This window comes from Melospiza melodia, chromosome Z, assembly GCF_035770615.1.
Source record: "Melospiza melodia melodia isolate bMelMel2 chromosome Z, bMelMel2.pri, whole genome shotgun sequence".
In the NCBI taxonomy this organism is placed as follows: domain Eukaryota; kingdom Metazoa; phylum Chordata; class Aves; order Passeriformes; family Passerellidae; genus Melospiza; species Melospiza melodia.
The window spans coordinates 7,659,360-7,687,095 of NC_086226.1; the positions used below are offsets into that span (position 1 = coordinate 7,659,360).

Here is a 27,736-nt window from a genome sequence, read left to right on the forward strand (position 1 = left end):
AATGAATAATTAGTTTTCCTACAAAGAAAATAAAGGAGGCTGCAAGATGCAGAAATCCACATTTAGGCTCTATTACATTTACAAATACATACATAAATATATTACATATAACAGCAACTCAAAGAGGAAGCAGGCGAGTCACACAGAGGATGGCTGGCTGGCTGCAGTTCTCCACGCACAGATGGTTGGCTGAGCAGTTACTTTTCTTAATAATTCCAAGAATGGGCTTCAGCTTTTATTTTCTTTTTTCTCTTTTCTTTTGTTTTCTCTTTTTTTTTTTTCCTTCCTCCTCTCCTTTCATTCTCTCCCCCCTCCCCGGTTTCGGGTTTAGTTTGTCCAGTATGGAGAAGTGCCATAGGCGGTTTTGGTAGCCTGAGACTTTTGCTGCATGGTGCTGGGTTGGTTGCGTTGGCCAGATCCACCCTAGAAAAGGGAAACAAAGGAGACAGGAGCATCAGCTGCCACAGTACCAGCATTCCCAGGAAGACAAGCCCACCCCAGCATCTCCAGGGACAGCCCTGACACCCAGCAGTGCTGCAATGCTCCCCCCTGCACAGATCTGCTTCTGCCCTGCACCATCTCTGCACCCCACGGTCCAGGGCAAGCATCCATGGGCACACCAAGCAGGAGCTTGGGATGCACCACCCCACTGCCCCCCAAGCACAACAGGCTCAAGCACAAGGAAAATGAGGAGCAGGGCCAGGCACAGCAAAGGAGCTTTCCCAAGGTGAGCCAGACAAGGATGTGACACATTTGGAGCACAAAATCATGTCCCATTACTGGACTATAAAGCTGAGCACTGTTTTTTTCACGGAATATTTAGTGCTAGGAAAGTAAACACACGTGCAGGTGAAACCAAATCAGAGCTGACATGCAACCTGCAGGGGATGCTTGATTTTTCCCCACAAGTGCTCACATCCTGCCCTCCTGCCCCCCTGACAAGGGACAGCAGCACCTGCCTTGGCTTCAAATCCCACCAACCATCCCTGCCCAGCCCACAGCAGGATGGGCTCCTCACACAGTCACAGCCTGGCTGAGGCAGGCAGGGATCTCTCAAGGTATCTCGTCCAACCCCTTTGCTCAGGCAGGATCACCTAAGAACCAGCTGCCCAGCATCATTCCCAGACAACTTCAGGGATGGAGACTCCACCTGCTTCCTGGGCAGTTCTTGGTCCCCATCCCAGCAAAAACATTTTCTCTGATATTCAGAAAGAACTTCTTGTGTTCCAGTTTGTGCCCCCTGTTCCTGTCACCGGAAAGAACCTGGCTCCATCCTCTTTACATCTTCCCTTTCTGCACATTGATGAGATTGCCTCTCTCTTTGATGAGATTCCCACATTGATGAGATTCCCTCTCTTCCCCTGGAGTGCTCTCCAGGCTGAACTGTCCCAGCTCCCCCAGCCTTTCCTCACAGGAGACAGGATCCAGCCCCTCCATCCCTCCTTCCCTGGGCACTCTCCCACACACCCACGTCTGTCCCGCAGTGGGGAGCCAGCACTGGACACGGTGCTGCAGCTGTGGCCTCACAGGGCTGAGCAGAGGGCAGGAGCAGCTCCCCTCACCTGCTGGCAGTGCTGAGCCTGGGGCAGCTCAGGATCCCATTGTCCTTTCCTGCTGGAAGGGCACATGGCTGCATCATGGTCAGTTTGTGCTCACCAGGCCCCCAGGGCCTCTTCTGCTTTCCAGCAGGGGGTTCCTGACTTACATTGGTGCACAGGCCTGCTTTCTCCCCAGGGACAGAAGTGGCATTTCCCCTTGCTGAACTTCAGCTCCCCCCACCAAGCTGGTCAACAGCCAGTGCTGCCAAGGCCCTTTCCCAGTGAGCAAAGCAAGCAGCAGAAGGAAACAAGCACCCAGAGCCCTGCTGGGAAGTGGAGCAATGTGCCCTTGGGGATGCTGCAGAGGCAGAAGGGGCTGACTCACCTGCCCATCCTGCTGCAGGTGGTGATGCAGCATCTGGGAATGAGGCTGCTGATGTGCAGGGAGGATGTGGAGAAACGGGGCTGGAGCATAGCCCGGGGCAGCACCAGGGTTGAGGGGCCCAGTGGATCCGAGAGCAGAGGGCAGGCTGAAGGGAGGTGGAGTGCCAGCATGGAATCCCTGCTTGTCAAACGTCTGCACAGGGGGCAATGGGCACAGCGTCAGACACTGCTGTGAGCAGACCCAGCGAGAGCAGAACAAGAGTGGCCCAAACACACATCACCTGAACCTTTCACCTACCCCATGAGGAAGCCAAGTCACACTGAACACCTGCAAGCACACCAGAGGATGAGTTTCAGCTCCTGTTCTCACCCGTATTTCTGCACTAATGGCTTTTGAAATTTTTATTGTCACAGACATTGTGGGGCTTTTTTCCCCTGACCTCTTTCCATTCAGAGGGACATGGGACCACAGCAGCTGCCTAATCAGTCCTTCCCCCAGTGAGTGGGTTCAGCCTAGAATTACTCTACCTATCCAGGGCAGCCCAACAAAAACACAGGAAGCTGCAGTAATATGTTCCTCCTGCTGGCCAAAGCTTGACCCCAAAGCATGGAGCTGACAGCTGGCTTCCTACCTGTAAGCATGGATGGCGGCCAGACACCTATTTCCCCTGCTGAGCATGCAGGGAGGAGCAAAGAGGAGCTGGACATAAGCCCACTGCATTGCACAGCTTGTCAAAGCACTTTCTGCTTTGCCAGGGCAGCTGCACACTGAGCAGAGCCACAGGAGACAGGGACCCTTGGGGGTTATAGAGGCAGGCACTACTGCCTGTCCCTCTGATGGGAAGCAAACAGCCTCTCAACTCACCTGCTTTGGGGGCTATTTGGACTAAAAATGCTAACACCCATAAGTTCATTTGCACCCAGGACACTGCTGGCATAGTGTAGCGTGGGCAGTGTGCAGCACAGGGAGCACTGAGCCTCTGCCAGCAGCTGCTGTCAGGAGCTGACACCGCAGAAACAGTGGGACAGAGGATGAGGCTTCACTCCAGCAGCAACCAGAGCCAGCGTTAGAGATGCCGTGGCCTGCTGGCCCTGAGCCTGGCCAGCCTGGGAGTAGGAGTCATCAGCCTTGGGCCCTGAGGGAGGAGGGTCCAACACTCCTCACCTGAGTCTTGTTATAGACTGAGCCACTGATATCAGGCACACCCGTGTTACTTGAGGTCACAGAAACACCTGGAAAACAGAAACACCACCAAGGGTGAGAATGTCACCCCACCAGCCAGCACAAGCCCAAGCTTTGCTCCCAGCACCTCTGGCAGCCTCAGGGGATGCACTGCCCCGCTGGCTCTCCAGACCCACAGCACCCCACATGGGAACAGAGGAAAGGGCTCAGCTTCTGGTTCCCACTGCAAAAGCCCACTGGGATAAATCACCCGGGTCCACACCCAGCCATTAACACTCGGATTCTGTTGTGTTGTGTTTCGCTGCAGGATTCCAATGCACTTCCAATGCACCAGGCAGCAGTTAGCTGCACTGACCACTCACTGAAGCCCACTAAAAGCCAGCATTCCCCTGGATCAGAGGTGCATTTGGCTCTGTTGCAGCACTCAAGAGCTTTGCAGTAGGGCCCTGAGTGATGAGACTCAGCATCTCCTACACATCTGAACCCCTGTCCTTTCACACCCTACAGAAGAGTGAAAGTCTGCAGTGCCCCTCTGCCCTGACAGAATCAGCATCACTACCTCAGAGACACTTATTCACAGTTCCACAGAGGCTCGGTCTGATAATTCCATTTGGATCAGTATAAAGCCAATGGTTGCTTTTTTTGGTGAATCAGAGATCTGGGCTCAAGGGTACTGCTCTAAGCTTTTGTAACCCTCCTTGGGCACTGCTGGATTGCTTGAACACTTCCTGGGTTACTTCTCCACTGAAAAGAGTGTGACCACCTGGTGTTTCAAATGCCCAGCAAATGCTTGGTCCTTGCTTGAGAACGAGGATGAACGACATAGTGCTAAGCAGCCCAGTACAGGCTTCTCAGATCTAAACAGCATGTGCCAAATAAAGCTTTTGTATGAGCTGCATAAATTCTTCAGCTTTTATGGTCACAAAGGAAACGTTTCCAAGCACGACACAATGTTATGAGTGTGCACAGGCAGCAGCTAGACAGCCCAGAGATGTGTGAAGTGCCCTGCTCCTCTCTAACACGTGGGTGTCTCAGGTGCCTACCAAGAAACTTAAAATCTAGCTATGATTTGGCAGAGGAGCATTTCAGCAACAGCACTGAACTGCTCAAGTTTCAAAATCACAGCACTGTTGAAGATCACTATACTCTTCAGCAAAGAAAGCTCTGGCTTAGGAGGCAGCTTACCATTTCTCCCACATGTAATTGGTCCAAGCTGTGCATCAGCCACACAGATTTTTATGTGAAGTTCAGCAATGAGGTTCACAAGGAACAACTAAGTCATTAGAAAAGCATTTTGTGTATGGGAGATGGAGAAACAGCTTGGATCACGGCCCTGTTTAGCGCTGGCTGCTGTGTTGACTGGGAGTTTGCCCTACTAAATCCCACTCCAGGGGAACCTCCAGTCTCAAAGTGTTACCTTTCCCAGGTCCAGTGCCAGCAGATTTGCTTTGTGCTTGAGATGAGCCACTGTAGCCTCCTTTGCTGTAATCTCCAGCTGCTGTTCCCTGCGTTAAGTCGTCGTAGCCTGCACAAGGGGTGCACAGGGAGGGCGTCAGGGTGCGGAGCGGCGCCGCGCTCGGGGGCAGCGGGGCTGAGCCTTACCTGCACCGTAGCTGTGCTGGCTGTAGCCACTCGCCTGCTGAAAGGGAGTCGAGGCCGTGCTCAGGTTGACTCCGTGCTGCTTAGCAGATGCTGGAGGTACCTGGACAAAGCACGGGACGAGAAGTGCCGTCAGCTGGAACACAAGCTGGAACACAAACTCCCTCTGCCATCTAGTGGGGAAGGCACCTTCCACCTCGTGTTGGGAATTCAGTCTGGACTTGGGAGGACTGGGATGGCATGGGACTGCTCACAGCAGTAACTTGCTATAGTGGATTTGTGTCACAGGATTTCTCCTAGAGCTGTCCCTGTGATTGCAGCGCAGCCCTCCCTCAGAACAGGTTGTGTATTTCTTTCATATGCTGAATGTAAACAGCAAATTTTTACCCACAAACCTGAGAACAACCACACAATCAAAGTAAACATCAATTCATGCCTGAGGCTGTTCATAAAATACTAGCCTACAGGGCCCTAAATAGCCTCATCTACCCTTCTGCCTGGAGCAGCACCTCTTCCCAAATAACCTCCTCCTCCTGAGACTTCCAGCCCTGCTCTCTGACTTAATGGGGTCTCCTCCATCCAGGCTCTTAGCTCACTGACTCAGCTTTGGGTCCCCCTTGACTCTCCAGGGACTCATAAGGGCTTTCAGGAACAGCAAGCCCACAAAATGCAGCTGTCAGGTATGTACAGAAACTCACACAGGGGTCCATGAGTTCTGGCCTGTCAAATATTTTGTTTTCTTCTGGGTGAGATTGCAGCTATTTTCTCACGCTGCATGTTTTTGGAGATCTCCTGCAGACCGGGGAAGCTGACTCTATTCCACTCTAATGAGAATCCACCTAAATACTGACTCCAGCTCTGGAGTGCTCAGTATGAGGAAGCTGTGGACCTGTTGGAGCAGATCCAGAGGAGGTCACAAAGGTGATCAAGGTGATGAGCTCCTCTCTCCTATGAGGACAGGCTGAGAGTTGGGGCTGTTCATCCTGGAGAAAAGAAGGCTCTGGGGGGACCTTATTGTGACCTTTCTCCACTTAAAGGAGGCTTATAGGAAAGGTGGGAAAAACATTTTACCAGGCCCTGTAGTGACAGGACAAAGGGCAGGTGTTTTCAACTGAAAGGTGGCAGATTTAGATTAGATATAAAGAAAATAATCATCACCACGAGGGTGGTGTGACAGTGGCACAGGCTGCCCAGAGAAGATGTGGATGGCCAATAGCCCTGGAAGTGTTCAAGGCCAGGTTGGATGGGGCTCTGAGCAACCTGGTCTGGTGGAAGGTGTCCCTGCCCAAAGCAGGGGGATTGGAACAAGACAGTCTTGGATGATACCTTCCAACCCAAACTTTCCTATAATTCCAAGAGGAGTGGAGTGTTTGGGCTGGAGAAAGCAAAACTGGAGAGGCATGCAGGGAGCACTACAGCTGAGGCTGTCACACTTACAAACATGGTTGGCCCATACTGGAATGCACTGGGAACACCGGGCATCCCAGCATAGTAAGGGAGCCCGGTGTAGCTGTACCCTGGGGGCAGGGTCGGGTTGAGGAAGGGCTGCTGAGTCGTGTGGTGAGTCTGTGTCTGGTTCTGCTGCGGCTGGGCCAGCGTGGTTGCAGGAGCAGGAGAGGCAGTGTCTCCACGGCCAAATTTTGTTACCTCACCTGTGAAAGAAAGAACTGGTCAGAAAAGCTATCAAAGATACTGCAAAAGTGGAGAATTCAATGGACTTATATCCTCTGAACAGGAGCAGACAACTACAGAGCAGGACACATCCTACACCTGAAAGCCTGCAGTTGTTTATGGGAAACCCTCACCCAGTCTGTTCCTGACAGCCACAGGGATATTGCCTGTTTGTGGCACAGAACTCTGTGCCATGGCTACTCCGCTGATAAAGAGAGATGCCAATACTCACCTATCTCACACGGTCTGAGCAGACTCATTACTATCAGATCATTGCAATAAAACATGCTAAAAGCAGAAGCATGGTAAATAGCCAGAGAGCCAATGGTTGTTGGGTTAAAGTGTGACTCTCCTGGAGGTTAACCTGTTTAGCTAAGCTTTAGCTCATGGACTGAAAGCAGGTTAGGATTTACGGGCAGTGATGGGCATATTTTTGCCAATGTCTGTTTATTTATCAAGCATGACTAGTTAAGATGTCCAGTTCCTCACACCACCAAAGTTCTGAAGACAGTAGCTGAAGGCCAGGAAAGCAAGGCTTGCATCGAGGGCCACCTTATTGAAGAAGCAGGAAGGGAAATTCAGTTATTAACCAAAAAACAGCCTCCCAAGAGAAGCAATAATGAAGCAGAAAATTCACAAACACTTATACTTTCTGGCAGCCTAGAGAGCAGCATGTTCACATGTTTACCAAGAAGGTGACATACATCAATCCCTTCTACCTCACTCCCAACCAGTATTCCTTTTTGCTGGTTACTAGGAAGTATGACAGCACTTAATACCATCATTCTAGGAACTGCAATGCCTATGGCTACAGTTTTAAGCTGTAATCAACTGGCAGTGGGTGAAAACCACTGGGATGAAATCTGGGATGCCATTAATATCATCTTTGCACAATGACAGCTAAAGAGCGAGAGCAGGAACAAGGAAGGGCTTCTCTGACCACAGAAGGGAAAAGCAACTCCTCTCTGAGCAACAGGAGGATGACCTGCACTGAGAAACCAGCACTTCTCATCAACTTGCCATCATCATCTGTAGCTAGCACTCACCTGAGTATGGGTTGTTAGCAAGGCTCCCATCTCTGCCTGTCAAGGTTGCAGGAGCCGGGAATGTAATTCCATAGTAATCCTTGGAAGAGACAACACCATTTATTAATAGTGGAAACTGGAACACAGCTGGACACATCTTATGAACTGCCTACTAGACACAGAAGAAAATTCTAAAAGTAAGAACTAAAGGAGGTTTGACTGGAAGCTGACCTTACATTGTGCAGCAGAGCTGAAAATTTACCTGGATCCTCAAGCTAAAAATAAACCTACTTTATACACACTTTTTGTGTTATACACAAATATTTAATCTCTTAATGGTGAGTTAAAGGCAATAACTAAGTGATTTCCCACACAGATCCCAGCTCTGAACTGTCATCTTCCAGTGAGACTGCCTGAAAGAGAACTGAGCATTGTCACTCAAACACCTGGGGTCAGACCAGGACTGTAATCACAACATTGATGTAAGTCTAAGGGTTTTGCCCTTGTACTAAAAGTGTTGTGAACACTTGCCCTGTGTTTTAAAAGTGGATATGTCAGCTACAAAAACAACAAAAACATCACAAGAGAGAGAGAAAAACAGTTACTCTTGGGTAACTGAAAAATTTATTTAAACTACTTTACAGGAGATCTCAGGTCACAGTCTCCAAAGTGGGGAGACGTTCTTCAAACGTCACAGACATCTCCTGACCTACAAAATGAGAAGCTGCCTAAAGCCAAAAGTGAAATATCAGAAATAGGCTCAAAAAGCAAGCAGAAAAGGATGAAAAAAGGGAAAGTGATGAGACAAAACAGATTTAAGTTCCACCCAGCAGCTCACTGGTTACCACACACACCAGCTGACGCATTTGTAAGATCTTTGCAACAGATGAACAGAGAAGACAGCATATCCCAATGTAATGCACACCAAAAGAACCCAAACAACAAAAAAATCCAGTGAGATTTTACAGCAAGCATGTTAGTTGAGTTAAATAAAAAAAAATCTCAGGAGAAAATCCCATTCTTGCTTTTTCAGCAACCACGGGGATCTCCTGCTGCTGGAAGTTACACAGGAAGCAGTGACGGCTCACACTTGGACCTTTGCCCACTTTCACTTTTCACATTAAGGGGACTGGCACATGAAAGAGAAATATTCCCACCTCTTCCTGCCCCCAGACCATCTAACAGTGCCACATTTTCACAAAGACTTCACAATACAATTAAAAAAAACCCCAAAATCCAGAAAGGACAAACATTGCATGAATAGTTGATGAAAAATCCTTTGTGACATCTGTGCATTTATTTCTAATTACCAACATACCAAGGCTAATTAACTCTGGATACAGGGGTATGAGAGATGGCTCCAAAAATATCATGCAAGTTTTTGCAGAGTGAGGAAAAACTTTTGCACTAGCAAAGCTGCAGGTACCACAGAAAAAATAAAAAAGTACTAAAACATATATACATATACACATTTAAACAGAATTTTAAAAGATTGAGAGACCAACAATATTTGTCAATGAAAAATATAAGAAAACACTAATTAACATGCAAAATAAACATTATATACGAATCATATTAGAGCATGCAATATGAAAAACAATAGATGCTGGTACATAGAGAAATTTTTAAATAAACCCCCAAAAAGGGCAACACACAAAACAGATGAAAAGACAATCCTGAAACACATCCCCGGCACAGCCAGCCGGAAAACTTCTGCCACACTTTGGTCTCCTGCAATAGCTCAGTAGCCAGGCTTCCCCCTGGCAGCAGCCCAGAGAAAGTGTCAGCTCCCGTTCTCACAGCAGCGTCCCCTCCTGGCCAGTGACAAGCACCAAAGCTCTCAGAAGAAAGCAAACAGAAAAAACAAAAGTGAAAACGGAAAAGTGAAATTATCAAGAGGATGGTGATGAAAGGAAAGCCTGGACCTGGGCATATAAAAGTGCACAACCAGCAGCATCCCAAGCAAAGCAACCACGACTACCGAGCAAGGGCAGACTCCTGCACAGTGCCCGAAGCTCCACCATGGCTGCACCTGGATGCGCACAGCCCCGCCAGTGGCACAGCACCCTGGCACTGCTAGTCCTCATCCTGGCTCTGGCCACCGGCCTCCCGTGCCACCACCTGCGGACCCACGATCCTGGGAATGCACTCCAGCATCTGCAGGACATGGCTCCAAGAACGACACTGTCCTGCAACCTCCAGAAGCGGCCCTTCTTCCCTGCCAGCCTGCTCCACAACAACCTGCAGCCGCACCAAGCCGCCGCCACCGCCCTGCGCATCCTGCAGCACCTCTTCCACACCCTCAGCTCCAACGGCACCCGCCAGCACTGGCCCAGCCACGCTCGCAACCACCTCCTCAACAAGCTGCAGCACCACAAACACCACCTGGAGCAATGCCTCCCCGACAACGCCGCGCCCTTCAAAGGACCACGCAACCCGCTGCTCGCCATCAACAAGTACTTCAGGGACATCCACCTCTTCCTGCACGCCCACAACCACAGCGCCTGCGCCTGGGACCACGTCCGCCTCGAAGCTCTTGTCTGCTTCCAGCACGTGGACAGACTCATACGGCGAATGAAGCACCAAGCTGCTCTGGACCCCACTAAGCCCACGGATAGCAAACACCCATCCCCAGACAGCACCAGTGGCCATGGATGGAGTAGTGATGGCAGCAGCCCAGGCTGGGATCACCTGGGACCAGTCACACCTCTTCCGACTGGGGAGCTGATGGGGAAAGGGGTGTGACCGTGGTGACACTGGGGTCAGGCTGTTGCACAGCCCACACCCAAACTACAGCCACTGGAGTGGAAGGAAGAGGAAATTTCTGTGCTACACTTCCATGGACAGCTGCGAAGCACTGGGGATATGGATGGTACTTATTATCTGTGGAATTACTGCATTCATCTCAGACTGTAACCTCACCCGATGAACAGAAAGGGGATCACTGGGAAACTACGGTGGGACTCTTATTCCAATCACTATTTGTTACAAAACTCTGTTTACTTACTTATTTAATTAATTAACTTAGTTGTTTATTTATTTATTTATTTATTTATTCTTTTGTTAGAAATAAAGACTTGTTGTAAAAGCAGAAAAGAATGAAAAAGCAAAGTTGCGGTCATTATGCTTCATGCTTGTACCTGACATGCAAAGATACCAACTCCTCAGGCTGTGAGGGGATCAATCTCCCTCCTGCAGCCCATTTTGCCAATGCCTCCTGTCTGGGTCGAAGGCTGTGGACAGCAGACCCTTCTCAGGAAATGCTGGTCCTGCAGCCCCCAGGCATTTCTTAATGCTGCCAGATCACTGGGGCACCCATTTGCCCCAAATGGCATGATGCCTGCCCTGCACCCTTCCTCCTCTTCCACCACCACGCTCTCCCTTCTAGACCCTCCAATAGTGCCAAGACATGAAAGCCACCTCCAAGCCATCATCCTACCTCAACCATTCTGCAATGCCACAACACTGCTTTGCAAGAAACAGGGTGGCATAGACAAGGTGCACCTCAAAGAATCAAGGAGGGGATCCATAAAGGTCTGCAGAGATTTGGACAAGGAACAGAACTCCAGTGCTACCAACTGCACCCAAGAAACACCAAAAAGAGACAAAACCCACAGGAGATGTCCAGAACTGCTCAGTGCTCTGCAATGGACACCACAACTGGTCCAGGATGCTCCTGGCTGTGCTTACATCCCAGTGGCTATGGGGACCTGCTGCAGCACACAGAGCACATTATCCTTGTCCTTCTACACCCCAACACATCATTAGCAAGCAAAGAGATCCATCACTCAAACACCCTCACTCAACATGGTCCATCCCAAAGAGCACAGCATTCCTCATGAAGGAAACTGCCCACGCATCACCAGCACCAGCTGCTCCTTCACCCTCCAGCCATCAACCCAGAAGTATCTCCCCAGGTCAGCATGGGACAAAGGTTGTTTCCTGTGCTCAACAACCTCTACCACTGCATCACTGCTCTGTGCAAACACAAATGATCACTTCCCGTTCAGCTGAGTGAGAAAAGAAGAAGACCAAATACAGAATCATAGAATCGCTCAGGTTGGAAGAGACCTCCAAGATCATCAAGTCCAGCCTTTGACCAAACACTATTGAGCCATATCATGAAGTGCCACATCTACTCAATTTTTGAACACTTGTAGGGGTGGTGACTCCAGCACTTCCCTAGGAAGCCTGTTCCAATGTTTGACCACTTCTTCAGTGAAGAAATTTTCCCTAATATCCAACCCGAACCTCCACTGGCACAACTTGAAGACAGTTTCCTTTCCTGTTGCTAGGAGAAGAAGCCGATTCCCACATGGTTATAATCTTCTTTTAGATTGTTGTAGGGAGTGATAAGGTTCGCCTGAGCCTTCTTTTCCCCACACTAAATTCGCCTAGTTCCCTCAGCTGCTCCTCATATGACTCACTCTACAGACCCTTCCCCAGCTCTGTTTCCTTCTCTGGACACACTCCAGCCCCCTCAGTGTCCTTCTTGCTGTGAGCAAACAAAGCTGAGCACAGATTCCAGGCATGGCCTCAGCCGTGCCCCAGCACAGGGGATGGGCCCTGCCCTGCTCCTGCTGCCCCTCCATGGCTGACGCAGGCCCGGGGCCTTTGGCCTCCTTGGCCCCCGGGCACCCCCAGCTCGTGCCCAGCCCCTGGAAACCAGCACCCCCAGGGCCTTTCCCACTCAGCAGCTTCCCAGCCACGCTGTCCCAGCTGGAGCTGCAGGGGCTGCTGTGACCCAGGGACAGGAGCCAGCACTTGGCCTGGTTGAACCTCACACAACTGGCCCGGGCCTGTGGATCCAGCCTGGGCAGATCCCTCTGCAGAGCCCCCCTGCCCTCCAGCAGATCGGCACTCACACCCAGCTGGGCCTTGTCTCAAACTGACTAAAGGGGCTCTTGATTCCCTCACTCAGATCATCAGTAAAGATAAAAAACAGTAGAGTACAGAGCCCTGGGGGACACCACTAGTGACCAGCTGCCTGCTGCAAGTAATTCCGTTCACCACCACCCTCTGGGCCAGGCCAGCAGCCAGTTTTAACTCAGAGAACAGAGCATCTAAGCCACAAGCAGCTGGTACCTCCAGGAGAATTCTATGGGATTCAGTGTCAAAGACTTTAGTTCTAAAGTCCAGGAAGTCAACATCCCTGGACTTTCCCTCATCCACTAAGAGGGTCACTGTGTTATAAAAGAAGATTGGGTTGGGCAGTAATGCCTCTCACACACCCATGCTGGCTGGGCCTGATCTCCTGGATCTCCTGTAGGTGCCATGTGATGGGCACTCAAGAACATCTCCATGAGCTTCCCCAGCACTGAGGTCAGGCTGACAGGCGCAAAGCTCCACGGATTCTACTTCTGACCCTTCCTGAAGACAAGCATTACACTAGCCACACTCCAGGTGCCTCGGGCCTCCTTGGCTAGCCAGGACTGCTGTAAATTATGGGAGTGGCTCGGTTAGCTTTCCACCAGCTCTTATATATTCAGGTACACAGCAGGACCAGGACCCTTCAAGATGAACCCTCCACTGGTACTACCGTCCTCCTGATGCTCATACCCAGAAACACCCTATGATGTCAGGAATGAGGACCTCATTGGTTCTGTATTTTCTGAAGCAGCTGAGGAACTAAACTACTCTATGATGAAAACAGGTGCGGTGGTGATGACAAGCTGGAATACAGGGAATTCCAACATGAAAGAAGAAATGTATTTGTATTATTTTTTGTATTCAGGTGATATAACACCAGAATAGGAATTAGAGAAGTTGAGTGATATCTGTTCCTGAGCACATATCTAAAAGCATCACTGGATGCAGGCTCTTCTGATACCACCTCCACTCAGCATCACCCTGCACTTGGGATATCCAGGGCAAAAAAAACATTAAAAATAATTTTAAAAAATCTTTTATTGTTCAAAAGCAACAGCTCAGATGAGACATCATCAACTCCATCACAATGAATGTCAAACTGCAAAAGGGAAGCAAGGAACTGCAGAAGTTTCATCAACATTCAGTGCCCAGGTGCTTAGACGCAGAGCCACCTCCTCAACTTAATGACTTGATGAACTCCTGAGGTCCTTAGAAATAAACTATTTTACAACTCTATCAAAGGCTAAAAAGAAATAATTTATTCCTATGAATACAAAGAAAACAACCATATGGTAGAGAAAAACCCAAAAAAACCTAAGGGAGAACTACAAAAAGACTTGGTAAGTGTCCCAGGCAGAATGGAAGTTTTGGACAACATTTATCAGGGAAGTCTTCCCCTTGAGGTTCAGAAAGTATCTCCTTGCTGGCTAAACTCCTTCTCAGAGAAGTCTGGAGGCACTTTAATACAATCCCAATCCCATATTAGGTACATGGTTCATCTCTAAAGAATTATATAACTGTAACTGAGTCTTGATAAAAATTTGACCTGTAAGATTATGATCATATTTATTTAAACATTTATAAAATAAAAAATATTTATACAGGAAAAACAAATTAATAAATTTGTAAAAACAAATCTATCATTACAATAATCAAAGACTTTTAATCAGAATTATCTATGACACAGACAGTTGCAACTACTTGTACAGTACTCTACTGTACAAATCCTTCAAAACCAGCTTAATAATAGGCTAGAGAACAATGCAACTAACCCAATGACTATTGTTCAGCCTCAAGGAATAACCTACAGATATGTCCCCAGTCAAGGGAGGAATATCGATGAACACTAGTAGAAGGTCTGTGCTGAAAAACTATACAGTTAAGGTGTGAAACTGGAATTTTACAGAATAAAATGAATGACTCGCGTTAAAAGCAGTGACAGCTCAAGCAGCACAGTACCTTAATAGAAATTTACCAGCTATTTCTTAGAAAAATCCCAAACCCACCACATGCTTTTTTTTTACACCACAACTAACTTGGCGTGTCCTGAGCAGTGCAATTACATATCAGGACAAAACACCTTAAAAATCTTCAATATATTTGACTTTAGAAGAGAGCAGGAAGATTGAATTTACCACAATTCAAAACAAACAACTACGTTATTTGCCATGCCCAAAATCACAAATAAAATTTGAAAAAAGTAAATCCAAACTACTACCCTGCAACTGATGCAAAGTGTCCTAACCAGGGCAAGAAGAGAAATTCAGCACAACAAAAGAGGAAAGAGAAGAACACAGAGAGAAAGGAAAACCACAAAAAATCCACAATATCAGACAAACAAAAGGATGTGGCAGAAATGCACGGCTTCATTCCACAAAAACGAACACAAGAAGGCCCAGATCCATATCCAAAAAGAGAATTAAAAGACCATCCCAAGCCATGGACAACCCAACAACGACCTGGCCGAAAACCACCACAGCCATAAGCACAGACTGGAAATCACGGAGGGAAACTCCGGACAATCAGAAAGCGATGAAGGGAAAGCTGCCTCGCCTACAAAGCCCCGCACCCGGGGGCACCCCAAGCACAGCCACCAGCAGCACCAGCCAGCCTCACCAGGCTCCTCCTGCCCAGCAGCACCCAACAGCACCCACAGACTCACCATGCCTGCGCCCACAGCCACAGCGCCGCGCCTGCCGCACGCCGCCCCGGCGCTCCTGCTCCTCCTCACCGCTCTGGCCAGCAGCCTGGCCTGCCAACACCTCTGGACACACGACGACACCTTCCCCGGCGACGCTCTCCGCCTCCTCCAGGACATGGCTGTCGGCCACACACAGCCCTGCCACCTGACAGAGCCGCCCTTCTTCCCCGCCAGCCTGCTCCACAACAACCTGCAGCCGCACCAAGCCGCCGCCACCGCCCTGCGCATCCTGCAGCACCTCTTCCACACCCTCAGCTCCAACGGCACCCGCCAGCACTGGCCCAGCCACGCTCGCAACCACCTCCTCAACAAGCTGCAGCACCACATCCACCACCTGGAGCAATGCCTCCCCGACAACGCCGCGCCCTTCAAAGGACCACGCAACCCGCTGCTCGCCATCAACAAGTACTTCAGGGACATCCACCTCTTCCTGCACGCCCACAACCACAGCGCCTGCGCCTGGGACCACGTCCGCCTCGAAGCTCGCGCCTCTCTACAGCACCTCCACAACCTCACGCGCACCATGCGCCGCTAGCGCCAACACCCACACACCCACACACACCTACGCCCCAAAGCCACCTCCAACCCCACGCCTCCTCTCACCTGGGACCGCACACAGCCCCGCAGCAACCGCACGGCACCCGCAGCCTTCAACCGCTGCATCTCCAGCCATTCAGCTGCTCCTACGCATATGGACAAAAGACCTTCTCCATTCGTTTCTTGACTTACATGTTTATTTATTTGTTTATTTATATAATTTATCTAAGCACTTACGTATTTATTTTTCTACCTCTTCACTTATTTATGCCACGGCAAATAAAGACTTATGACAAAACACTTGCCACTGCCTCTCCTCTCTCCAGCACCCCAACCACTCTTTGCCACAGGGGAAAGCCATCTCCACCCAACACAGACTCCAAGCCCTGCTCCAAACAGCCCCCGACCACTCTTCTCAATGGCCCCTGCCCAAGCAGCATCCTGCAGCAGCCTCTGAGCAAAAACACCGCCACTCTTTGCCCAACACCACGGAAGCACCAAACAGAAAAACACCCGCAGGCTGATGAAGAGCACCGCCGCACCTCAGCTGCTTTATCCGCACCTTGCTCCGTCCATCCAATCCGTGCCTCTCTGACGCACAGACAAGGATGTCATGCGGGACACTGTCAAACACTTTGCGCAAAGCCAGGAACACGAGGTCACTCCGCTTGCCCCTCTCCACCACTACTGTGGAGCCCTAACCATAGAACAGCACCAAAACCGCCAGGAATGGGGACTCTGCACTTTGCAATGCCATGCTCCCTGCTCCCAATCACCTCTTGCTTCTCCACTGGCCTTAGCAGAGCCTCCCGCAGAAGCAGCCTCATCTTCTTGCCTGACACAGACCTCAGCCTGACTGCTCCGTACCTCCCACACTCTTCTGCTTTTCCCTATCTAAGAAAGGGAGTTCTATTTCTCATCTACCACTTCTTGCCCACTTCCACTGACAGACACCAGGTTTCAAAAACCAGCCACATTGGCCTACCAACTCCATCTCAAAGTTCCCTCAGGACTCATGCATTCACCTCTTCGTCTGCCATCCACTTGGACACATTCAGGTTGCTAAGAGGGTCTCAAAGTTGGCCTTTTCCTTCACTGGCCTGGGCATCTCCATTCTTCAGGCAGGGCTCTCAGCATTTGCCTTGTGCGACTTCAGCAGCTTGCCTGCAGATGGCTGACACACAAGGCCACAAACACTCACTCCTCTCCACAGCCTCTTTGCCCCAAAAGCACAGAACCTTCAAATCCCAAGATCCGCTCCTAGCAACCATCCAACCATAATCCACGAGGCCACGCTGATCATCCCATTGCAGATCTCTGCACACCCCAAATGCCTCTTCACTGCTCCCCACCTTTTGGGCGCTTTTGGAAAGGCATCTGAACCTACTGGCAAACCTTCCCTACTCCAGCCACAGAAGCCCAGCCCCCGCAGCCTTGCTCACACCTGAGGTCCTCTAGACCCCTGTGCCTCTTCAGAGCCATGCCCTCCAAGGATGCCTCTCACGGACTAACCAGCCCCGAACTAGACACGCTCTGGCAGGCAAGGGCTCTGGCACTGCCAAAACACACCACCATTGCTTCCATGGGGGACAGTCCTCTTTGGCCCTGTGGCCGCCACACCCACTCAGGCATGGATCTCCAAAGCGGACCCTTGCTCCAGGGCCACAGCCATGGCAGCAAGAACAACAGCAAGAGCAAAGCCCTTCCCTGGCACCAACTGCTCCACGGAGCCTTCCTTGCCTGCCTTGGTGCCGGCTCCTCCCAAACACAGCAGCCGGAGCGCCTGCCTCCGTGCAAGGACACACTCAGGCCTCCAAGGCCCACGTGCACACACAGCCCCTTGAACACTGCCACCGCCTCAGGCCATTGACCGCAGGAGGGGAAACGCCAGCGCCCGCCCACTGACATCACCGCACACCCCTTGCAACCACAACGGGAAAACAGTGGCTGAGATGAAAATAAAGGCAAGCCACCAAGTGAAAGGAAAAGTGACCACAGCCACAAGCAGGGCTTTGCAGGTGGAAAGCATGCTTGGGCACAAAGACAGACTCAGCAGCGCAGCACGCACCGCACAGCTGGCCTGGCAGGTGAAAGGGAACAGCCAAGAGCCCTCTCCACCACACCTGACACCGACGCCTCTGAGCCACAGCTTTCACAAGCCCGGCACACCGCTGCCACCACAATCCCCAGCCACGGACAGCCCAACCAAACACTTCCCCAAAACCAATACAGCCACCAGGACAGACTGGAAACTACAGGCAGAAAATCCGGACAATCAGAAAGCGATGAAGGGAAAGCTGCCTCGCCTACAAAGCCCCGCACCCGGGGGCACCCCAAGCACAGCCACCAGCAGCACCAGCCAGCCTCACCAGGCTCCTCCTGCCCAGCAGCACCCAACAGCACCCACAGACTCACCATGCCTGCGCCCACAGCCACAGCGCCGCGCCTGCCGCACGCCGCCCCGGCGCTCCTGCTCCTCCTCACCGCTCTGGCCGGCAGCCTGGCCTGCCAACACCTCTGGACCCCCGACGACACCTTCCCCGGCGACGCTCTCCGCCTCCTCCAGGACATGGCTGTCGGCCACACACAGCCCTGCCACCTGACAGAGCCGCCCTTCTTCCCCGCCAGCCTGCTCCACAACAACCTGCAGCCGCACCAAGCCGCCGCCACCGCCCTGCGCATCCTGCAGCACCTCTTCCACACCCTCAGCTCCAACGGCACCCGCCAGCACTGGCCCAGCCACGCTCGCAACCACCTCCTCAACAAGCTGCAGCACCACATCCACCACCTGGAGCAATGCCTCCCCGACAACGCCGCGCCCTTCAAAGGACCACGCAACCCGCTGCTCGCCATCAACAAGTACTTCAGGGACATCCACCTCTTCCTGCACGCCCACAACCACAGCGCCTGCGCCTGGGACCACGTCCGCCTCGAAGCTCGCGCCTCTCTACAGCACCTCCACAACCTCACGCGCACCATGCGCCGCTAGCGCCAACACCCACACACCCACACACACCTACGCCCCAAAGCCACCTCCAACCCCACGCCTCCTCTCACCTGGGACCGCACACAGCCCCGCAGCAACCGCACGGCACCCGCAGCCTTCAACCGCTGCATCTCCAGCCATTCAGCTGCTCCTACTCATATGGACAAAAGACCTTCTCCATTCGTTTCTTGACTTACATGTTTATTTATTTGTTTATTTATATAATTTATCTAAGCACTAACGTATTTATTTTTCTACCTCTTCACTTATTTATGCCACGGCAAATAAAGACTTATGACAAAACACTTGCCACTGCCTCTCCTCTCTCCAGCACCCCAACCACTCTTTGCCACAGGGGAAAGCCATCTCCACCCAACACAGACTCCAAGCCCTGCTCCAAACAGCCCCCGACCACTCTTCTCAATGGCCCCTGCCCAAGCAGCATCCTGCAGCAGCCTCTGAGCAAAAACACCGCCACTCTTTGCCCAACACCACGGAAGCACCAAACAGAAAAACACCCGCAGGCTGATGAAGAGCACCGCCGCACCTCAGCTGCTTTATCCGCACCTTGCTCCGTCCATCCAATCCGTGCCTCTCTGACGCACAGACAAGGATGTCATGCGGGACACTGTCAAACACTTTGCGCAAAGCCAGGAACACGAGGTCACTCCGCTTGCCCCTCTCCACCACTACTGTGGAGCCCTAACCATAGAACAGCACCAAAACCGCCAGGAATAGGGACTCTGCACTTTGCAATGCCATGCTCCCTGCTCCCAATCACCTCTTGCTTCTCCACTGGCCTTAGCAGAGCCTCCCGCAGAAGCAGCCTCATCTTCTTGCCTGACACAGACCTCAGCCTGACTGCTCCGTAGCTCCCACACTCTTCTGCTTTTCCCTATCTAAGAAAGGGAGTTCTATTTCTCATCTACCACTTCTTGCCCACTTCCACTGACAGACACCAGGTTTCAAAAACCAGCCACATTGGCCTACCAACTCCATCTCAAAGTTCCCTCAGGACTCATGCATTCACCTCTTCGTCTGCCATCCACTTGGACACATTCAGGTTGCTAAGAGGGTCTCAAAGTTGGCCTTTTCCTTCACTGGCCTGGGCATCTCCATTCTTCAGGCAGGGCTCTCAGCATTTGCCTTGTGCGACTTCAGCAGCTTGCCTGCAGATGGCTGACACACAAGGCCACAAACACTCACTCCTCTCCACAGCCTCTTTGCCCCAAAAGCACAGAACCTTCAAATCCCAAGATCCGCTCCTAGCAACCATCCAACCATAATCCACGAGGCCACGCTGATCATCCCATTGCAGATCTCTGCACACCCCAAATGCCTCTTCACTGCTCCCCACCTTTTGGGCGCTTTTGGAAAGGCATCTGAAACTACTGACAAACCTTCCCTACTCCAGCCACAGAAGCCCAGCCCCCGCAGCCTTGCTCACACCTGAGGTCCTCTAGACCCCTGTGCCTCTTCAGAGCCATGCCCTCCAAGGATGCCACACCTCTCACGGACTAACCAGCCCCGAACTAGACTCGCTCTGGCAGGCAAGGGCTCTGGCACTGCCAAAACACACCACCATTGCTTTCATGGGGGACAGTCCTCTTTGGCCCTGTGGCCGCCACACCCACTCAGGCATGGATCTCCAAAGCGGACCCTTGCTCCAGGGCCACAGCCATGGCAGCAAGAACAACAGCAAGAGCAAAGCCCTTCCCTGGCACCAACTGCTCCACGGAGCCTTCCTTGCCTGCCTTGGTGCCGGCTCCTCCCAAACACAGCAGCCGGAGCACCTGCCTCCGTGCAAGGACACACTCAGGCCTCCAAGGCCCACGTGCACACACAGCCCCTTGAACACTGCCACCGCCTCAGGCCATTGACCGCAGGAGGGGAAACGCCAGCGCCCGCCCACTGACATCACCGCACACCCCTTGCAACCACAACGGGAAAACAGTGGCTGAGATGAAAATAAAGGCAAGCCACCAAGTGAAAGGAAAAGTGACCACAGCCACAAGCAGGGCTTTGCAGGTGGAAAGCATGCTTGGGCACAAAGACAGACTCAGCAGCGCAGCACGCACCGCACAGCTGGCCCGGCAGGTGAAAGGGAACAGCCAAGAGCCCTCTCCACCACACCTGACACCGACGCCTCTGAGCCACAGCTTTCACAAGCCCGGCACACCGCTGCCACCACAATCCCCAGCCACGGACAGCCCAACCAAACACTTCCCCAAAACCAATACAGCCACCAGGACAGACTGGAAACTACAGGCAGAAACTCCGGACAATCAGAAAGCGATGAAGGGAAAGCTGCCTCGCCTACAAAGCCCCGCACCCGGGGGCACCCCAAGCACAGCCACCAGCAGCACCAGCCAGCCTCACCAGGCTCCTCCTGCCCAGCAGCACCCAACAGCACCCACAGACTCACCATGCCTGCGCCCACAGCCACAGCGCCGCGCCTGCCGCACGCCGCCCCGGCGCTCCTGCTCCTCCTCACCGCTCTGGCCAGCAGCCTGGCCTGCCAACACCTCTGGACACACGACGACACCTTCCCCGGCGACGCTCTCCGCCTCCTCCAGGACATGGCTGTCGGCCACACACAGCCCTGCCACCTGACAGAGCCGCCCTTCTTCCCCGCCAGCCTGCTCCACAACAACCTGCAGCCGCACCAAGCCGCCGCCACCGCCCTGCGCATCCTGCAGCACCTCTTCCACACCCTCAGCTCCAACGGCACCCGCCAGCACTGGCCCAGCCACGCTCGCAACCACCTCCTCAACAAGCTGCAGCACCACATCCACCACCTGGAGCAATGCCTCCCCGACAACGCCGCGCCCTTCAAAGGACCACGCAACCCGCTGCTCGCCATCAACAAGTACTTCAGGGACATCCACCTCTTCCTGCACGCCCACAACCACAGCGCCTGCGCCTGGGACCACGTCCGCCTCGAAGCTCGCGCCTCTCTACAGCACCTCCACAACCTCACGCGCACCATGCGCCGCTAGCGCCAACACCCACACACCCACACACACCTACGCCCCAAAGCCACCTCCAACCCCACGCCTCCTCTCACCTGGGACCGCACACAGCCCCGCAGCAACCGCACGGCACCCGCAGCCTTCAACCGCTGCATCTCCAGCCATTCAGCTGCTCCTACTCATATGGACAAAAGACCTTCTCCATTCGTTTCTTGACTTACATGTTTATTTATTTGTTTATTTATATAATTTATCTAAGCACTAACGTATTTATTTTTCTACCTCTTCACTTATTTATGCCACGGCAAATAAAGACTTATGACAAAACACTTGCCACTGCCTCTCCTCTCTCCAGCACCCCAACCACTCTTTGCCACAGGGGAAAGCCATCTCCACCCAACACAGACTCCAAGCCCTGCTCCAAACAGCCCCCGACCACTCTTCTCAATGGCCCCTGCCCAAGCAGCATCCTGCAGCAGCCTCTGAGCAAAAACACCGCCACTCTTTGCCCAACACCATGGAAGCACCAAACAGAAAAACACCCGCAGGCTGATGAAGAGCACCGCCGCACCTCAGCTGCTTTATCCGCACCTTGCTCCGTCCATCCAATCCGTGCCTCTCTGACGCACAGACAAGGATGTCATGCGGGACACTGTCAAACACTTTGCGCAAAGCCAGGAACACGAGGTCACTCCGCTTGCCCCTCTCCACCACTACTGTGGAGCCCTAACCATAGAACAGCACCAAAACCGCCAGGAATGGGGACTCTGCACTTTGCAATGCCATGCTCCCTGCTCCCAATCACCTCTTGCTTCTCCACTGGCCTTAGCAGAGCCTCCCGCAGAAGCAGCCTCATCTTCTTGCCTGACACAGACCTCAGCCTGACTGCTCCGTACCTCCCACACTCTTCTGCTTTTCCCTATCTAAGAAAGGGAGTTCTATTTCTCATCTACCACTTCTTGCCCACTTCCACTGACAGACACCAGGTTTCAAAAACCAGCCACATTGGCCTACCAACTCCATCTCAAAGTTCCCTCAGGACTCATGCATTCACCTCTTCGTCTGCCATCCACTTGGACACATTCAGGTTGCTAAGAGGGTCTCAAAGTTGGCCTTTTCCTTCACTGGCCTGGGCATCTCCATTCTTCAGGCAGGGCTCTCAGCATTTGCCTTGTGCGACTTCAGCAGCTTGCCTGCAGATGGCTGACACACAAGGCCACAAACACTCACTCCTCTCCACAGCCTCTTTGCCCCAAAAGCACAGAACCTTCAAATCCCAAGATCCGCTCCTAGCAACCATCCAACCATAATCCACGAGGCCACGCTGATCATCCCATTGCAGATCTCTGCACACCCCAAATGCCTCTTCACTGCTCCCCACCTTTTGGGCGCTTTTGGAAAGGCATCTGAACCTACTGGCAAACCTTCCCTACTCCAGCCACAGAAGCCCAGCCCCCGCAGCCTTGCTCACACCTGAGGTCCTCTAGACCCCTGTGCCTCTTCAGAGCCATGCCCTCCAAGGATGCCACACCTCTCACGGACTAACCAGCCCCGAACTAGACACGCTCTGGCAGGCAAGGGCTCTGGCACTGCCAAAACACACCACCATTGCTTCCATGGGGGACAGTCCTCTTTGGCCCTGTGGCCGCCACACCCACTCAGGCATGGATCTCCAAAGCGGACCCTTGCTCCAGGGCCACAGCCATGGCAGCAAGAACAACAGCAAGAGCAAAGCCCTTCCCTGGCACCAACTGCTCCACGGAGCCTTCCTTGCCTGCCTTGGTGCCGGCTCCTCCCAAACACAGCAGCCGGAGCGCCTGCCTCCGTGCAAGGACACACTCAGGCCTCCAAGGCCCACGTGCACACACAGCCCCTTGAACACTGCCACCGCCTCAGGCCATTGACCGCAGGAGGGGAAACGCCAGCGCCCGCCCACTGACATCACCGCACACCCCTTGCAACCACAACGGGAAAACAGTGGCTGAGATGAAAATAAAGGCAAGCCACCAAGTGAAAGGAAAAGTGACCACAGCCACAAGCAGGGCTTTGCAGGTGGAAAGCATGCTTGGGCACAAAGACAGACTCAGCAGCGCAGCACGCACCGCACAGCTGGCCTGGCAGGTGAAAGGGAACAGCCAAGAGCCCTCTCCACCACACCTGACACCGACGCCTCTGAGCCACAGCTTTCACAAGCCCGGCACACCGCTGCCACCACAATCCCCAGCCACGGACAGCCCAACCAAACACTTCCCCAAAACCAATACAGCCACCAGGACAGACTGGAAACTACAGGCAGAAACTCCGGACAATCAGAAAGCGATGAAGGGAAAGCTGCCTCGCCTACAAAGCCCCGCACCCGGGGGCACCCCAAGCACAGCCACCAGCAGCACCAGCCAGCCTCACCAGGCTCCTCCTGCCCAGCAGCACCCAACAGCACCCACAGACTCACCATGCCTGCGCCCACAGCCACAGCGCCGCGCCTGCCGCACGCCGCCCCGGCGCTCCTGCTCCTCCTCACCGCTCTGGCCAGCAGCCTGGCCTGCCAACACCTCTGGACCCCCGACGACACCTTCCCCGGCGACGCTCTCCGCCTCCTCCAGGACATGGCTGTCGGCCACACACAGCCCTGCCACCTGACAGAGCCGCCCTTCTTCCCCGCCAGCCTGCTCCACAACAACCTGCAGCCGCACCAAGCCGCCGCCACCGCCCTGCGCATCCTGCAGCACCTCTTCCACACCCTCAGCTCCAACGGCACCCGCCAGCACTGGCCCAGCCACGCTCGCAACCACCTCCTCAACAAGCTGCAGCACCACATCCACCACCTGGAGCAATGCCTCCCCGACAACGCCGCGCCCTTCAAAGGACCACGCAACCCGCTGCTCGCCATCAACAAGTACTTCAGGGACATCCACCTCTTCCTGCACGCCCACAACCACAGCGCCTGCGCCTGGGACCACGTCCGCCTCGAAGCTCGCGCCTCTCTACAGCACCTCCACAACCTCACGCGCACCATGCGCCGCTAGCGCCAACACCCACACACCCACACACACCTACGCCCCAAAGCCACCTCCAACCCCACGCCTCCTCTCACCTGGGACCGCACACAGCCCCGCAGCAACCGCACGGCACCCGCAGCCTTCAACCGCAGCATCTCCAGCCATTCAGCTGCTCCTACTCATATGGACAAAAGACCTTCTCCATTCGTTTCTTGACTTACATGTTTATTTATTTGTTTATTTATATAATTTATCTAAGCACTAACGTATTTATTTTTCTACCTCTTCACTTATTTATGCCACGGCAAATAAAGACTTATGACAAAACACTTGCCACTGCCTCTCCTCTCTCCAGCACCCCAACCACTCTTTGCCACAGGGGAAAGCCATCTCCACCCAACACAGACTCCAAGCCCTGCTCCAAACAGCCCCCGACCACTCTTCTCAATGGCCCCTGCCCAAGCAGCATCCTGCAGCAGCCTCTGAGCAAAAACACCGCCACTCTTTGCCCAACACCACGGAAGCACCAAACAGAAAAACACCCGCAGGCTGATGAAGAGCACCGCCGCACCTGAGCTGCTTTATCCGCACCTTGCTCCGTCCATCCAATCCGTGCCTCTCTGACGCACAGACAAGGATGTCATGCGGGACACTGTCAAACACTTTGCGCAAAGCCAGGAACACGAGGTCACTCCGCTTGCCCCTCTCCACCACTACTGTGGAGCCCTAACCATAGAACAGCACCAAAACCGCCAGGAATGGGGACTCTGCACTTTGCAATGCCATGCTCCCTGCTCCCAATCACCTCTTGCTTCTCCACTGGCCTTAGCAGAGCCTCCCGCAGAAGCAGCCTCATCTTCTTGCCTGACACAGACCTCAGCCTGACTGCTCCGTAGCTCCCACACTCTTCTGCTTTTCCCTATCTAAGAAAGGGAGTTCTATTTCTCATCTACCACTTCTTGCCCACTTCCACTGACAGACACCAGGTTTCAAAAACCAGCCACATTGGCCTACCAACTCCATCTCAAAGTTCCCTCAGGACTCATGCATTCACCTCTTCGTCTGCCATCCACTTGGACACATTCAGGTTGCTAAGAGGGTCTCAAAGTTGGCCTTTTCCTTCACTGGCCTGGGCATCTCCATTCTTCAGGCAGGGCTCTCAGCATTTGCCTTGTGCGACTTCAGCAGCTTGCCTGCAGATGGCTGACACACAAGGCCACAAACACTCACTCCTCTCCACAGCCTCTTTGCCCCAAAAGCACAGAACCTTCAAATCCCAAGATCCGCTCCTAGCAACCATCCAACCATAATCCACGAGGCCACGCTGATCATCCCATGGCAGATCTCTGCACACCCCAAATGCCTCTTCACTGCTCCCCACCTTTTGGGCGCTTTTGGAAAGGCATCTGAAACTACTGGCAAACCTTCCCTACTCCAGCCACAGAAGCCCAGCCCCCGCAGCCTTGCTCACACCTGAGGTCCTCTAGACCCCTGTGCCTCTTCAGAGCCATGCCCTCCAAGGATGCCACACCTCTCACGGACTAACCAGCCCTGAACTAGACACGCTCTGGCAGGCAAGGGCTCTGGCACTGCCAAAACACACCACCATTGCTTCCATGGGGGACAGTCCTCTTTGGCCCTGTGGCCGCCACACCCACTCAGGCATGGATCTCCAAAGCGGACCCTTGCTCCAGGGCCACAGCCATGGCAGCAAGAACAACAGGAAGAGCAAAGCCCTTCCCTGGCACCAACTGCTCCACGGAGCCTTCCTTGCCTGCCTTGGTGCCGGCTCCTCCCAAACACAGCAGCCGGAGCGCCTGCCTCCGTGCAAGGACACACTCAGGCCTCCAAGGCCCACGTGCACACACAGCCCCTTGAACACTGCCACCGCCTCAGGCCATTGACCGCAGGAGGGGAAACGCCAGCGCCCGCCCACTGACATCACCGCACACCCCTTGCAACCACAACGGGAAAACAGTGGCTGAGATGAAAATAAAGGCAAGCCACCAAGTGAAAGGAAAAGTGACCACAGCCACAAGCAGGGCTTTGCAGGTGGAAAGCATGCTTGGGCACAAAGACAGACTCAGCAGCGCAGCACGCACCGCACAGCTGGCCCGGCAGGTGAAAGGGAACAGCCAAGAGCCCTCTCCACCACACCTGACACCGACGCCTCTGAGCCACAGCTTTCACAAGCCCGGCACACCGCTGCCACCACAATCCCCAGCCACGGACACCCCAACTTCCCCAAAACCAATACAGCCACCAGGACAGACTGGAAACTACAGGCAGAAACTCCGGACAATCAGAAAGCGATGAAGGGAAAGCTGCCTCGCCTACAAAGCCCCGCACCCGGGGGCACCCCAAGCACAGCCACCAGCAGCACCAGCCAGCCTCACCAGGCTCCTCCTGCCCAGCAGCACCCAACAGCACCCACAGACTCACCATGCCTGCGCCCACAGCCACAGCGCCGCGCCTGCCACACGCCGCCCCGGCGCTCCTGCTCCTCCTCACCGCTCTGGCCAGCAGCCTGGCCTGCCAACACCTCTGGACACACGACGACACCTTCCCCGGCGACGCTCTCCGCCTCCTCCAGGACATGGCTGTCGGCCACACACAGCCCTGCCACCTGACAGAGCCGCCCTTCTTCCCCGCCAGCCTGCTCCACAACAACCTGCAGCCGCACCAAGCCGCCGCCACCGCCCTGCGCATCCTGCAGCACCTCTTCCACACCCTCAGCTCCAACGGCACCCGCCAGCACTGGCCCAGCCACGCTCGCAACCACCTCCTCAACAAGCTGCAGCACCACAAACACCACCTGGAGCAATGCCTCCCTGACAACGCCGCGCCCTTCAAAGGACCACGCAACCCGCTGCTCGCCATCAACAAGTACTTCAGGGACATCCACCTCTTCCTGCACGCCCACAACCACAGCGCCTGCGCCTGGGACCACGTCCGCCTCGAAGCTCGCGCCTCTCTACAGCACCTCCACAACCTCACGCGCACCATGCGCCGCTAGCGCCAACACCCACACACCCACACACACCTACGCCCCAAAGCCACCTCCAACCCCACGCCTCCTCTCACCTGGGACCGCACACAGCCCCGCAGCAACCGCATGGCACCCGCAGCCTTCAACCGCTGCATCTCCAGCCATTCAGCTGCTCCTACTCATATGGACAAAAGACCTTCTCCATTCGTTTCTTGACTTACATGTTTATTTATTTGTTTATTTATATAATTTATCTAAGCACTAACGTATTTATTTTTCTACCTCT

The 27,736-nt window shown here is 53.4% G+C and overlaps 6 protein-coding genes across 18 annotated transcripts in view; 5 read left to right on the forward strand and 1 right to left on the reverse strand.

Moving 5' to 3' along the window:
- Positions 1–214: 214 nt before the first annotated feature.
- Positions 215–27,736, reverse strand: part of LOC134432322 (ubiquitin-associated protein 2-like) — a 227,664-nt gene continuing 200,142 nt past the window's right edge. For 4 of the 13 annotated variants that reach the window (XM_063180906.1, XM_063180916.1, XM_063180907.1 and 1 more), the window contains 9 exons: positions 7,422–7,500; positions 6,865–6,927; positions 6,142–6,356; positions 4,708–4,807; positions 4,523–4,630; positions 3,088–3,155; positions 2,221–2,250; positions 1,924–2,115; positions 215–423 (listed from right to left, as the gene is read on the reverse strand). In XM_063180906.1, coding sequence (XP_063036976.1) covers positions 328–423; positions 1,924–2,115; positions 2,221–2,250; positions 3,088–3,155; positions 4,523–4,630; positions 4,708–4,807; positions 6,142–6,356; positions 6,865–6,927; positions 7,422–7,500 — 951 coding nt within the window. In that variant the 3' untranslated portion in view covers positions 215–327. The remainder of the gene's footprint in view (positions 424–1,923; positions 2,116–2,220; positions 2,251–3,087; positions 3,156–4,522; positions 4,631–4,707; positions 4,808–6,141; positions 6,357–6,864; positions 6,928–7,421; positions 7,501–27,736) is intronic. The other 9 variants (XM_063180917.1, XM_063180908.1, XM_063180912.1 and 6 more) reach the window with 6 other exon arrangements.
- LOC134431705 (interferon-like) lies at positions 9,423–10,145 on the forward strand. Its single transcript, XM_063179832.1, has one exon. It carries the CDS (start codon positions 9,423–9,425, stop codon positions 10,143–10,145), a length of 723 nt encoding a protein of 240 aa, XP_063035902.1.
- On the forward strand, positions 14,933–15,493 carry LOC134432110 (interferon-like; the record flags this gene model as incomplete). The annotated part of the gene is made up of 1 exon (XM_063180553.1): positions 14,933–15,493. A coding segment is annotated over exon 1 (561 nt), but the record flags the coding sequence as incomplete, so codon positions are not given.
- LOC134432578 (interferon-like) lies at positions 20,920–21,480 on the forward strand (the record flags this gene model as incomplete). Its single annotated transcript, XM_063181422.1, has 1 exon — positions 20,920–21,480. A coding segment is annotated over exon 1 (561 nt), but the record flags the coding sequence as incomplete, so codon positions are not given.
- On the forward strand, positions 23,946–24,476 carry LOC134431586 (interferon-like; the record flags this gene model as incomplete). Its single annotated transcript, XM_063179609.1, has 1 exon — positions 23,946–24,476. A coding segment is annotated over one exon (531 nt), but the record flags the coding sequence as incomplete, so codon positions are not given.
- On the forward strand, positions 26,953–27,465 carry LOC134432044 (interferon-like; the record flags this gene model as incomplete). Its single annotated transcript, XM_063180427.1, has 1 exon — positions 26,953–27,465. A coding segment is annotated over one exon (513 nt), but the record flags the coding sequence as incomplete, so codon positions are not given.

What these genes read in the sequence shown, in the direction of transcription:
- LOC134431705 (XM_063179832.1), top strand. Translation starts at nt 9,423, where the DNA reads ATGGCTGCACCTGGATGCGCACAGCCCCGCCAGTGGCACAGCACCCTG.